The sequence below is a fragment of the Triturus cristatus genome, chromosome 7 (genome assembly GCF_964204655.1).
Source record: "Triturus cristatus chromosome 7, aTriCri1.1, whole genome shotgun sequence".
NCBI classification, from domain to species: Eukaryota; Metazoa; Chordata; class Amphibia; order Caudata; family Salamandridae; genus Triturus; species Triturus cristatus.
The window spans coordinates 1,248,475,054-1,248,490,007 of NC_140590.1; the positions used below are offsets into that span (position 1 = coordinate 1,248,475,054).

Consider the following 14,954-nt stretch of genomic DNA (forward strand, 5'->3'; position numbering starts at 1 on the left):
GGCAGGTTCTGCACGAGAACTATCCATGGGTGGTGTAGGGGGAGGATCTTTCGCAGTCAGTGTGTCTTCCGAGATTGAGTGTATGGAGGGTGGTAGAGTCATAGCGGTGGGGCCTAGAAGAGCCAGGTTTCCTGGTGCTGGTCGCTGTCGGGTCGCGGACGGGCGCAGACGGGCTTGCCTTAGGTGCGACCTCGCTGTGGCCGCCATTAAGTAGGGGAGGGAGCGGGACTGGAGCAAGGGAGGTGGGAGCGGGGCTGTGTCAGTGGGCGGGGCCGCACGGGTGGGAAAAGGCTGCCTGTAATCATACAGGGGAGTCAAATACAAAGAATAGCTTTATACTATGCCTAAAAATAAGCCTGAGGATTCCCTTAAAATAACAGAAAACGAGTCTCCTAGCAGTCAGGAGAAGACCAGGAGGTGCTGGGTACAAAGCACGGGGGTGGCGGACTGCCGGCATGAACTCAGAAGACAGGGGAGCTCAGGCGCTGAGGCAGAGAGGTGCTGCAAGCGGAGCTGCTGGGCAGAGTGCTTGCCTGGACCGGAGGTCTAGGTGTCACAGGCGCTCCCCAGCAGGGGCCGCCATTAAGTAGGGGAGGGGGCGGGACTGGAGGAGTTGAGGGGAGGCGCTAGCGGGGCTGTGTCGGTGGGCGGGGCCGCAGGGGCCGCAGCAGTGGGAAAAGGCTGCCTGTAATCGTACGGGGGGAGTCAAATACAAAGAATAGCTTTATACTAAGCCCAAAAATAAACCTGAGGGTTACTGAGGATTCCCTTAAAATAACAGAAAACGAGTCTCCTAGCAGCCAGGAGAAGACCAGGAGGCGCTGGGTACAAAGTGGGGGCTGGGGGGCAGCAGACTACCTGCGTGAACTCAGAAGGCAGGAGAGCTCAGGCGCTGAGGAAGAGAGGCGCTGCAAGCGGAGCTGCTGGGGAGAGTGCTTTACCTGGACCGTACACAACTTTACTGAGTGTTTTACTGGAATTTTATCTCTCACTCTTATGGCTTCTTTCCCAATAAAGTTTGAATAATAGAAGTAACTCCCAATTCAAGCAAATGAACAACTACAATATTTCCTCTTGCAGCTAAAAAACCTGACTTCAATTGTTTCCTACTGTTGGCATGTTTAGCACGCCTGAAATAGATATGGTGTAAAATGTTATGTTTGAAAATTATGTGATATGTAAAACTACAACAGTTACAATATACTTCATATACTGCGTAGGTGATTGAGCGAGATGAAAATGTAAGTTTCTTTTCAGAATTCAGACATTCTTCCATCACTAAAATCTACAATGAAATAGAATGTATTTTCCAAGTTCTTCAATCAAAAACAACAGGGTAAATATAAATACCACATATAAATGCATTTCTTTAGATCCTTCCAAAATCAAAAACAATACTGTACAAGAAAATCAGATACCTTTTTGAAGTTTATTGTTTGTGTCAGTAATTTTAAATTCAAGACTGGTACTGAGCTGTGAAATTATTTTCAATGGATTTTGCCAACGGAAATACATCCGAGGTGTTTTTATCATGTCAACATGCAATGCTCGACACGGGGAAAACAATAATAAAATGGAGTTCTTTAAAATTATTTGTAAGTTAGAGGGGTGACAGTTTATGATGCTTAATGTAGGCCATTTTATAAAGGATTACATTTTGCTAACATTTGAGCAAACCAGTGAAATATATTGAATTCACCTAAAATAATTGTTAGATTAATTTAGCCATATAGGCATCTCAGACATTCATACCTCATGGAGAATGTCTGACCTCCTATTTAACAATGAACAAAGCAATGCAGTTTCACAAAATAGATATGAAACATCATAACATTTCAAATAACAAATAACAACAGTTCAAATCCATCTGCATTTTAATAGTTTCTGCAGAATATTCTATAAAAAATAAATTGTAAAGCAAATTTCACACAATGCTAATCACTGTAATATATGTTCTATAAAATGTGTCATATTGAATAATTATGTGTCCTGTTTCACACACGACCACTCATAAATGACTTCTCATCTGCTAGCTGTTAACCAAGTGGTGGAAAGCGAAGCAACGAGTAGCACTTATAGAAATAGTTTGTTGCAGTATCGTGTTCGTCTATGCATGTATTACTGACATTTTTCTGTTCATTATTTCATTAAAGTTCATATTCATTTTATTCTGTGTTATACTCACTTCCGTGAGGTTTCTATTCCACTCACTGTAGCATATTGTGCTCAGTGTGTTCATGTTCATGACACTGACTTCTGCCTATTGGGGACTGCTTGAAGATAGGTGACATTTTCTCCAATGCAAGAATGTTGTCAACCGTATGGGCCAACCAGTGCTTTTTCAAGGGGCACCCAACTTGCCAAAGAACCTCCTCTGATATGGTTGTCTGCAGAGCAACCATTCTCCTTCAAGCCATCCATTATACATTTCCGAATGGTCCAAATCTATGAAAGACAAAATCTCCCTTACCACCCCACGGTCTTATCATTCTAGCCGATCACCCATATTTTTGTGATTTCACATTTTCTAAAGTGAGTAAATGGGGTTTCATGCACCATTTGTCTCTTCATACAACTGTAAAGGCAATTGGTGTCTCCCCTTTTCGGATAATACAGGTATTTTCCTTAGAGGTGTCGCTGGTTGTATTTACAAATACAAAAAAAGGTTTGGTGCATTAAGAAATTACAAAAAGTCCAGAAAAGGGTCGATTCAAGCAATTTATTCCAACATCCCACAAGGACAGCACAATATCCCAGTGAGGATAAAGAGATCCCTTAGATTATGCAAAGTTACAACCATACCCATGAAGCCTAAAGTGTATTATATTCATAGCATGTTATATATCTGTCACCTTGCTCACCTTATGTTATATGTTTGTAACCAGGCTCCTTGTAGCACAATGAATAATCTATGTGATGCTGCTTCTCATTGCAACCAATGTACTCGCACTCTGCAGAAGACTTAGGGCATTATATTGTGTCCTAGAAATCAGAAAGTAAGGCACCTTAATAAACTATAATTTGTTTCACTAATATTTTGTTTTTTTTCCTGGCAGTTTCCGGACCACAGACAGACCTCCTCTTACACACCAATTCTACTTGACACTTCGGGGCCTCCCAGCTACCTATGACAGGAAGACCAAGGCTCTATATCGGCAGGTGATAGACACCTACGGAACCCATTACATCACCCAGGTGAACCTGGGGGGCAAGATCCGAGATGTGACAGCGATCAAGACCTGCGAGTCCAGTTTGGATGGATCATCTGTGGACGAAGTGAAAGACTGCCTGAACCTGGAAGCCTCAGCCAATGTAGGAGGAAAAGGAAACGCTGAAGCAGTCATGAGTGCCTGTGAAGAGCTGAAGAAGAGTAAAAACTTCAAGGGCAGCTTTCATGAGACCTACAACGAGCGGCAGACAGAAATTGTGGGTGGCCACCTTAGCGCTGACCTACTTTTTTCCGATGGGCAGGATCCAGGACCCTTCAATGACTGGATCGAAAGTCTCAAGGTCACCCCAGGAATCCTTTCCTACTCTCTACAGCCCATTCACCAACTTATCAGGAGATGTGGCCCCAGGAAAGAGAACCTGAAGTTGGCCATCAGGGACTATGTGCTGGAGAAGACCTTCTGGAAGAACTGTTCCAACACCTGTCCCTCGGGGGCCCAACCTAGCAAGAGAGACTCATGTTCATGTTTTTGCCCGGGTGGACATGGGGTCAACAGCATGTGCTGCTCTACCAGTAGGGGACTCGCCAAAATGACGGTGACAATTCTATACGCCACTGGACTCTGGGGAGATTATGTCACAAAGACCGATGCCTATGTAAAGTTAAAATTCGAAGCCAAAGAGTTGAGAACAAGCACAGTGTGGAACAATGACAACCCCTCCTGGAAAAGTCACTTTGATTTTGGCATGGTGCACTTAAACGAGGCCAGCACCCTTCTCTTAGAAGTGTGGGACGAGGACAATCGATATGATGACGACCTCCTGGGTTCGTGCAGCAAGCAGTTGGCATCTGGGACCCACGAGGATATCTGCTACCTGAACCACGGCAGCCTGACTTTCAAGTACAGCCTGGTCTGTGGCCCATCCTTAGGGGGTCCAAAGTGCCTGGATTATATACCATCTCCAGAGTGAACACTCCACAAGCTGACATCTTTAGTGAAAGGGACCTACTGGTTGGAATACAGTGACCTACTGGTTGGAGTTCAGAATTATGAACTGGCCACGGAGCCATAGAAATGAACCAAAGTGGAAAACAGAGGATATTAGGGTGTGCTGGAGAAAATGTGCACAAAGAGTATCTAAAGGCAAATTTTACCAGGCCCTATTTATTGACATACCCTAATAGGCTTGCTCCCCCTCTGGCTCCATATAGCACTCTACTTTTATTAAAATACTTCTGTTGTTTCCAGCTGGAAGTAGGTGCTTTCTAGAACTCTCTTACAGAACGGTGGCAACTGAATGTAGCTTCTTAAATATCATTCCTACGTGGACCAACACATTTTAACTATAGGAAAATGCGTTCATCTCTTCTCTCCCCACTATGTAATCTGTTTTGGGGCGGCTGTGTGTATTTTTTGTTCATTTCATGGAAATTTGCTGAGGTAACTATGTGTTTGTTTAACAGATTTGAGTTAAACCATAGAAACTTTAGTTTTGTACATGGAACACTTTTCCTAATTCTTCAGAGGAGTTTGTTTCAGTCCTTTTCAGTTGTGTCCCAAGTACAGTCGCAACCTTTTTGAGACTGACCCCCTACATCAAATACTGTAATAAAATTGCGTAGCCTTGCTGTGTGAACTTAAAACTCTTTTAAATTTGTTATTTCTCGAAGTCTCGCTGTCTGTTGGTCTGATCCATTTTCCTTTGTGCAAACATGCCTCCAGGGCAGACGGCAAGCTTAAAAATACAAGTTACCACATTCATTCCAATGTTTCTGAGATTTTCCGCCTGATCATGCAAAGAGACCTTGTGACGTGATATTGTAATGCATAGTCTGTAGTGCCGTGAAAAGTTGAAGAAGTGTAGCAGCGGTTTGTTACCACCTTTCCAATGGTAAATGTTTGTTTTAAATTGATAATTTATTGTATTGTATTGTATTGTATTGTAATTGCATTTCTATAGCGCTTACTACCCCGACGAGGTGTCGAAGCGCTTTTTCGGTGAGTAGTACGCTACTCTGGGACCCATAGAGGATTAGTGTTGAATTAGAATAGTGAAACATGCAAGTACATTTTAAGTGGTGGATAGGTTAGTCAGTTATTTGGATTCGGAAGGGTAGCAGAAGGATAGAAGAGGAAAAAAAGGTTTGTATTTATATAGTGCTGGTTACCCCTGATGGGGTGTTGAAGCACACTACTCCGGAAACCCGTAAAGGATTAGTGGTGAATTAGTATGGTGAAATATGAAAATAATTTGAGTGGTGGATATTAGTCAGTTATTTGGAGTGAGAAGGATAGCGGAGGGATAGAAGGGTAAGAAAGGTTTACATTCATATAGCACCTGTTACCCCTGATGGGTGTTGAAGCGCTTTTCTGGCGAGTAGCACGCTACTCCAGAACCCATAAAGGATTATTGTTGGAAATTAGTATAGTGCAATATGAAGTAATTTGAGTGGTGGATATGTTATTCAGTTATTTGGATAGAGAAGGGTAGGTGGCGGGGTAGAAGAGGGAAAGAGGTTTGTATTTATAAAGCGCTTGCTACCCCTGATGGGGTTTTGAAGTGCTTTCTGGCGAGTAGCAAGGTACTCCGGAACCCATAAGGATTAGTGTTCAATTAGTATGGTGAACATGAAAGTAATTTGAGTGGTGGACATGTTAGTCAGTCATAATCTTTATTTCGGTTGTAAAACCATAAAAAATACACACATATTCTTCCTTAGCAATGGAGCCAATGATACAGTTAACACAAATAAAAGTAGATATTTAATACACCAGGTTCAAATGGTCAAGTATCACGTAATGAGAATTGTAAACACCGGGGAAATCGCTAAGATGCAACATTTCTATGTGCGTACTCAATTAAAAGTCAAGTAAAAAGAATAAAACAGGAATAAAGTGCGAGTGCAATAATGACTAACAATAGCCACAATTTAAGAAGATTTTGATAAAAACTTTTAGAAGGAACTTAAAAATAGGATCCTGGGGATTAAAGCACCCTCGAGTCGTAAGATTTTTACTACAGCTGGTCCCTGGCACAAGGAAAAGTGGACAGGAGCCTTCGCCTAATGGCCCAGAACCAGCCAAGAAATTTTGAAATGGCACTTACCAAGGATGGTCTTGTATCCGATCTAATAATCCATCGTGCGTCAAGATGGCTATGGGTTCCCAACTGTCTGCATAGTGGGACCAACCAATTCCTTCTTGGACTGTCGTAGGCTGGACATGCAAAGAAAACATGGCCCACAGTCTTGTTTGGATCATTACAGGATGGGCATCCCTTGGGCTGGCTAGTGTTGTTTAGCCAAAGGTTGGTAAAGGCATTGATGGGTAAGCAGCCAAACCTATACTGGGTATACATTTTCCTGTCCCCAGGCACTTTGATGATATCAAGATATTTCTCAAGGTATTTTGAGGATTTTATGTCTAAAAAAGCATCGGTTAAACAACCATGACGAATCCTCGAATAGGTGGTCTGTTCTACCCATAGCCAATATTGACGCTTTAGTTGGTCCTTTGAGTACCGTGGTGGAGAGCCAGCAGGCAAATTGAGGAGGCCAATTGCTGCCCGAACAGTATTAACATATTTTATCCACCCAATTTTTTTGTTCCTGTCTAGGACGGACGCTTCGTTAAAAGCAGCAACATAAGGGGCTAGGTCGGGGGTAGTGACCAACCTATACCAAAAAAGCAAGGGCACAAACTCGCTTGGTCATGTATAGACCTAACTCTCAGGTCCAGTTTCAAAGGAAGGAGGGGGGTGCTTTGGGGCAGGGCTACAAGACTCCTAAGAAACCTGTTTTCAACTGTTGTTAATTTCCTTGCGTCCACCAGACCCCACAGTTCTGCCCCATAGAGTACACTACTCACAACCTTTGAGCTATAGAGTTTAAGAGCTGGGGCTACGGGCTTCGTATTTAATAAACAAATCTTGCGCCGCAATGCCCCTGCTAGCTGAGAGAATTTTAGGGACGTCTTGTTCAACTGATTATTCCAGGTCATGCTATCGGAGACCACTATGCCCAAATATTCAAAGGAGCTAACCCTCTCCAAAGGGACATTATCTAGGACCAGGTTCCGATTAAAGGATTTACGAGGGTTCATTATCATCAACTTGGTTTTGAGGGTATTAATAACCAAACCCCTCGCATCACAGAAAGCCTTAAATTGGTCCAGGAGCTTCTGGAGACCCATATGAGTTTTAGATACCAAAAGGGTATCATCAGCGAACAGCAAAGTAGCTATCTTCTGGTTCGCCAACGAAGGGGCATCAGCTGGAGTTGAACATAAAAGGTCGACAATCTGGTTGGCATAAAGGGAAAAAAGGGTAGGGGCCAAAACGCACCCTTGGCGTACCCCGCGCCGGATCTTAATTGGGTCGGCAAGTTGCCCCTGGTTGCCCCACCTCACACGTGCAAAGTTATCATCATGCAACCTGACCAAAAGTTCTAAAATTTCGAGGGGCATACGCATAATCATGAGGGTTTGCCAGAGTTGGTCTCTAGGGACAAGGTTGAAGGCGGTTTTGAGGTCTATAAAGGCAAGATATAAGCTGCCTTTGCCCAACACAACCACCTTCCAATATAGCAAGAGAAGGCGAAAAGCCTGGTCAATAGTGCTGGTCTTCCATCGAAAGCCTGCCTGTAAGGGAGAGAAGATGTTCTTCTCATCCATCCAGGTTTGGATTTTTGTTAAAAGCGAGCGACAGAAGACCTTTTGAGTGTAATCTATCAAGCTAATTGGGCGGTAGTTGAAGGGCTTAGACCTGTCTCCTTTTTTGAAGATTGGAATCACTTCCGCTCCCTTCCACGAGTCCGGAATCTTTCCTCCTCCAGGAATGTCATTGGCCAGGTTCATAAATAAGTTGCCCAGTTCTCCCTGTCAGCGCGGAAGAGATTGCCTGGGATGCCATCTGGGCCCGGGGCTTTAGCAGGTATAATGGCATCTAAGGAGCTCATCATCTCTTTCCTGGTGAATACAATTATGCTGCGTTGGGCGTCCAAGCTGGGGGGCTTCTGAAAACTATTGGTAGTATTACCTAAATAATATAGCTCATTAAAATGATTATACCATTCTAATGATGTAATGTTGTTGGCCAGGGGAGGGCTGCGTTCAAAATTTGTCTTGGCCACTAACAGCCAGAATTGTCGATGGTCAGGATGAGCAATAGCCTCCTCTAGCTCTTCCCATCTCCCTAAATCCCATAACTTTTTGGCTATGCCCTGTACTTGTTTATAGGCCCTTCTGCAGTCACGGATGCTTACTTGGTCCCTATTTTTAATAGCTGTGGTCAATCTTGCTCTCGCAAGCCTACAGTCTCTATTGTGCCACGGATTTGCTCCAAGGCGGCAACCCCGGAAGGATCTGGTCTTGGAAAAGGGAATGTAAAAGAAGGTAGCCAATTGCTCGAAGAATGCTCCGTGAAGGGCACTACTTGCTGGTTCTAATATCGCTAAATGCTCGGCTAGAACTTCATTGATCTTTTGCATTTTAAGTTTGTCAGCCAAGACCATGGGCCATTTAAGCAGACGCTTATCAATTGTGGCACTCAACTCTCTTGTGCATAGTGGGGCAGTAGAGTCCTGCCAAATACTCCCCCATAGATGGCTAATAGATAAGTGTAGGGAGTTGTGATCACTGTCGCAGGCCTGGTGTATAAACATGTCCTGGACTTGAGGCCACAGGGTCAGATCCACTAATATATAGTCGATCCTACTTGACCCCTTTGTTCCTATGAAGGTCATCCCACCATTTCTGTCGGAATTGGTTCGTCCATTGGTAGCCTTTAGCCTGTATTCCAGGGAGATTGCGTTCAGTTGGAGGGCAGCATGGGACCATTTTTTGATTGGGGGTAATTCCAAAGGGAGTACCTTCCAAACTTTGTCCTCTTCGGACACGTCAAGGGACTCGACCGAATCAAGGGGTTCAAATGTAACATTAAAGTCACCACCAATTATCAGCGGATAGCTGACATTCCTGTCTCCCAATAGGTTATCCAAAGCAAGGAGAGTCGGTGAGCTACCACCTCTAGTGCTCCTGGCATATACATTGTACATATCGACAGTTAACCCATTCCCCTGGGCTAGCCTAATCCCCAAAATGACCGGGTTATTGGTAGCCAGCTCATTTATTTAGCAATTCAGGGAAAGATTTACCAAGATAAGTAGGCCCCCTGAAGCCCGACCCACTTTAGCAGATACTGCTGGTTTAAAAAAGGACTTAAACCCAGGAATATGTATGGGAGTCTGGGACCAGGTTTCCTGAAATAGACATATTTCCTGTTGAGAAACCAGATCCAACCAATGTGGGCAGTTACACTTTCGACTAATACCTGCCAGGTTCCATGAGAGGATATTCATTGTGTCCCCATTAACTGATTCTACCCGGACCTGGAGAGATGGTAACACTTGTAAAATAGGCACAACTCCACTGTCAGTCCTTCTATCTAGATCGCTGACCTGAGAGCGAGTATTCGCTGATAATGATAAGTTGAAACGGTCAGGCTCTACTGGGGAACAACTCCTCCGCTCTTGCTCAACTGGACAACCCTCAGGTTGTAGGTGGAAAGGGGCTATGGAGATCATCGGGACCGTACTAAAACTATTCAGTACTGGCTTGGGAGGCGAAGGAATGAGTCAATCAATCTGTGAGAGTGATGAGGTCGGGGAAGCCAGGGGTGCTTTGCTCACACTTGCATTTGGGTCGGTGGGGACAGTCAGCCTCAGCCTAATCTTTGTTGGTGCGTAGTAATGAGATCTTGCTTCTAAGGCAATTAGATCGTGCACTAGTTGGTTGGAAGTTAATGTTAGTTCAATTACATCCACTGGGCTGTGAGCCACAATACACCTATGTTAGTCAGATATTTGGATTGAGAAGGGTTGGGAAGGGGTAGAAAGGGGAAAAAGGTTTGCATTTATATAGCGCTTGTAACCCTGATGGGGTGTTGAAACGCTTTATTGGCGAGTAGCATGCTACTCTGGAACCCATTAAGGGTTAGTGGTGAATTAGTATATATACTGTTTTTGTAGTAGTTGTTTTAAAGTTCGCTACTCTACACAAAGAACGTGTATTCAATGCCATGGCAGTACTTTTACAATTTAAATTAGGAGTGTTCAAAATTCTTAGAATTAGCTTTTGTGCATTATACAAAATTTCTGAGAAAGTGCATGAAATCACACATAATTACTTGAAAAGCCAAACCGGGATTTGGTGCTAAATTTGGGCGCAAAATGCTCCCTCTCTCCCAATCTGGACGAGGAAATACATTCCGCGGTAAAACATTAGCACAAAAAACACAAGCACTGCTAAAGGCAGTCATTCTGGGGCATATTTACAACAAATTGGCGGAGCACGGGGTTAGCCTCCTTGGCTTAACACCGCACTCCACCACTTTTGATCCGTAGGGCTGCACCATATTTACAAGAATATGGTGCAGCCTTGCGCTTCCCCTTGCGCGGCTGCTATTTTCAGCTGCCTAGCGCCAACGCAGGATGGTGCAAGGGTTCCTGCGTTGAGGGGAATTATTGTTTATGCGCAACAATCTGAAATGGTGTTTTGAAACTTCTATGTGTGCTGCTGTAAACAGCAAAAATTATGAAAAATTAAACATTTCTCCTTGTTGCGCCAGGTTAAGACCAGGTTTTCCCTGGTCGTAATGTTGGCGCTGCCCCATATTTATGCCACCTTTGTAAATATGGGGTAGCATCAAAATCAATGGGTGTTGCGGTGGAACGTCCACTGCAACTCCCATTGCCCGCCCCTTTCACACTAAGTATTGCATGAAAGGGTGCCTTATTCACATGGCGTGTTAAGCCATGTTAAGTGGCTTAACGCTGCCTCTGAATAAGGGGAAGCCCCTATCGCCACCACAACGTCGAGAAAAGTGACATTATGGTGGCGATAGGGGCTTGTAAAAATGCCCCTCAGTTCTGTCATTAATGTTACCCTGCTTTTGCACTAAATTGTTGCCTCTGCGTGGCATAATAGCATATTTTTGGGGATTTTGTGTCACAAGCCTAATTCAAAATCATCAAAATTACACAAAATGACATTCCATAGCTGAAATTTCACCCCAGCCTAATTTAAATTTTTCAATCAAAATAAACATTCAAGCCACAAATCAATTATTCCCTGGGCTTCTACTGAGCATTCATTGGCAGTCACAATATGAGTAACTGCTACTGGGCCTATTTTAGGATGCTGAAAGGGCATTTTAGTTACAGATGGCCGCTCGCCTAAAGGACATTTCACTGCGATGCATTTAGTGTCTGCTGCAACCAGTATTCTCAATAACTACTTCTCAGCCAGAAGAGAGGTGGACTGGGTCGGACCGACCTAAAGTAATAAAACAGTGCCCAAGAAATTGGTCTGAAAGGTCAGTGTGTTGGTCGTTTTTTGGCTGTTTGTGGGCCTGTTTTATGGTCTGCTGGGACGATTTTTACTGTTGATTTTCCTGATATTAAAACAAATCTTACCTGCAGCAAGCTCAAATCTATGCAGTGTTCCGTACCTTGCTAAAGGCCTATACAATATGTCTTTACAAGTTCAAAACTGACCCAATTTGCAAACATGGCCTGCTTTTTTAGCTATCACTAATGGGGGCCACTTTTATTTAGGTTCCTGGCCTTATCCTAGTCCGACTCAGGTGGTAGATGCTTATTCTTCATCAGAAGACAGACCTAGAATCGACAGAGACATATTCAGTCCTGCCCAAGGGCTCTATGTCACCTCCTCCTCAACTCAGCAAGTATTCAAAGCCTGTATCATCCCTGCCACATCTACCCTAGCAATTCCAAGTAGCTTATATTCTTTCACCTAAAGGTCACACCCACTCCTGCCATAGAGTGACACATCATTGGGGCTCCAAGGGGCCTTCCTCTCCTCCAAGAAAAGCACTGCCAGTCAGGGGTGTAGCTTGGTCAGTAAGATTGGGGTGGGGGGGGGGGGGGCGGTGGGCTGCAGATTTCCTAATAATCATGCTGGTTAAAATACATTATATGACAAGCAGGGCAGGAGGGGGGCTTGAGGAGAAGTAGGAAAGGAGTGGGGTGCGGATTGTGAGGGGTACTTAAAACTCAATCATTTGTAAAATAACAATGTTTTTAGACCTTTAAAGCAAAGACGAGTGTGTGTGTGTGTTTGTCTGCTTGTGTATGTAAAAATCCAAAGTGAAATCCGAGAAACACCTCACCGAACCCGACTTAAAGCACATGTACCCAATTCTTTACTACAGAATTAATTTATTAGGGGGGAGTAACACCCCAAACACTCCTCTGAAACTATGCCCCTGCTGCCAGTGGTTGCAGGCAGTGAGCAGCGGCACTCTTTTTTTGCCAGTAGAATTTTTTTATCATCATGCAGAGAAGAGAGACAGAGTGAGGAAGAGAAAGAGAGGAAAACATGGCCAATGGGAGATAGCAGGGACTAAAAGTAAACCGCAAGAGTTGGATTAAGAAACAGGAATTGTAGCATGGGGGATGAAAGAGGAGTGGAGGGAGATAAAAGTGAGGCAGTCTTGGTATTCGGCAAGCACAGCATTCTGCCGCAGCAGCATTCTGCTCCTAAGAAAAATGTTTAACCTCTGTGTTTTTTTAATTTATTTTCTACAAATGAAGCAGTGCTGTCACAGCGAGGCCTTGTGAAGCGTTCCATAGTCAAAGTAACATGCTGAGCACACCGAACAGGGCGCGTTTGTCAACCCTAATCATGTGTCAGATGTGACACATTCATGGTGAGGTGTCCAAGCAACAGACCAATTGCCAGTTTTGAGCAGTTGTTCCATATGCATTTCTCACATTTGGGTTTGAAGGTCTAGCACATTTGAGTTTAATTTAGGAGGTTTCTGCTTTTTGTGCTATGCGCTTCTTATGGGGGTGCTCCTAGTTCTTCATAAGGCAACAAGAAAATTTGCACTGGCAATACATTTTAGGTTCTGTAGAGTGCAACGATTTTACCAAGCTTCACTAGTGTGAAGTGCAAGCATCCCTGGCACAAATAACTAGCTCAGGAGAGGTGGCAGCAACTAGAATGCAAGGTTTCCTTACACAGAAAAGGTGCCAGGCAAACACACATGCACACACACCCATGCTGGGTGTAGCATGCTATACATGTAGGCAAGTGTTTCAGTGACCCACAGAGCAGTAATAAGTGCCATATAAATCTTACAATGCAATATAGTAGGTGCAGTATGTGATTCTCTCACATTCAACACAAAATATGGGGCACCCAATATTCCAAGGGACTCGGGAAATGAAATCATCAAGAACAATGTTCCCCTAGGAATCACTTAAAAAATATTGTATTTGTCTTAATGAAGTCCACAATAAATGCAAATAATATAAATTCATCAGTAGTCTGTCTTATTTTATCTTTCAAAAACTGAATTTAAAAAAAGGACAATATAAACAATGCAAGTTCTCCAAGCGACGGTGCAGTGCAAGTGGAAAAAAGTGAGACAAACAGTATATAACACACAAAGTGTAGACAATATTTACAATGTATACAACCGAGGGGTAACCCAAATAGGACAAAGATTTTATACAATCCAACAATATCAACATTCAGATTTGGCTGGCCCAACAATACATGAGTGTAACCTTCCTTAGTTGACATTTCGACCCCTTACAAAGAATCACACGGGGTCTTCATCAGGACAAAAGGAAACTGGTAGCAACCTGCAAGTAATGACATAATTACTTGTCCAAACTCTATTCACTATGCAATGAAGCAAACTGCAAATAACGAACTGGTCAAGAAAATTCTCAGATCAGCAAAGGTCATGGATCCTTTCTTTTTTTAAAAACGTTATTTATCATTTTGGCAATAGAGAAAGCTGATGCAGGCATATATGAACATTGACAAATTATTGGCATGTGAACAATGTTCAGGTACAACGAAAATACTGAGAATGCTTGTCACATTATAATCATAGACTCAACATATCTCAAACTGATAATATCCTGTTGAATAATACAAAATGGTAATGAAAAGATAGTCCTCTAGGCCAACCCACATTTGCACGCTCCATGAATTGGCAATAAATGCCCACGATTTGGTCACAGTTAAATAGCCACAGATACTGTAAAACATAAAAACAACCAGATAGACAGTTTTAGGGATTGGAGTAGGGCAAACCCTGCTAAGGATACAGTAGTTAGGTACCTCACCCCACTCCTTCTGGGACTATGCCGTTTTGTGGCTGAGAGCAGGCGTCTTGCTGCAGACCGTCTATGTACAGCCTGTAGGGCCTCCTGATGTCTTTAGGCCGCGAGGTCCCGGGTATGAGACCACGGTAAACCTCACAATTTGTATTGCAATAAGCCAGGCTGCGTAGCCATCCTGCCAGAGTGGGAGCAGTTCTGCGACCCCACAGTAGGGCAATTTAGCGTTTGGCTAACAATAAACTGAGGGATGCAAAACGTCTGATATTTTTGGGAAAGTTCACGGTATACCATAGTAGTGCTACTTCTGGAATGAGGATAAGGGTCAACTTTGTGATGGCACCTAATGTGCTATGCACTTCCTCCCAATATGCGTGAAACTTGGGGCAAGTCCATGTGAGGTGAGCAAAATCGGCGTGTGGTGCTGCGCATTTGCGGCATGTGTGCGGTCTAGAGGGGTCGAGTCTGTGTGCCTTAGCTGGGGTGAAATAGATTTGCCGCAGGAACTTGTAATGTAATAGCTTATGTCGACTGTTTAATGAGACGTCGTGTGTCACTGCGCAGCATTCAGCCCACTGGTCGTTCGTGATAGGGTGCCCAAGGTCTGTCTCCCAGTCTGCGCGGACTT

At 43.7% G+C, this 14,954-nt stretch overlaps 1 protein-coding gene across 1 annotated transcript in view; it reads left to right on the top strand.

Moving 5' to 3' along the window:
- The window catches only part of LOC146811721 (perforin-1-like), an 84,039-nt gene extending 79,226 nt beyond the window's left edge, over positions 1 to 4,813 (top strand). The window contains exon 3 of the mRNA XM_085614526.1: positions 3,057 to 4,813. Within this exon, the coding sequence (XP_085470652.1) occupies positions 3,057 to 4,140 (1,084 nt within the window). The 3' untranslated portion in view covers positions 4,141 to 4,813. The remainder of the gene's footprint in view (positions 1 to 3,056) is intronic.
- Positions 4,814 to 14,954: the final 10,141 nt, after the last annotated feature.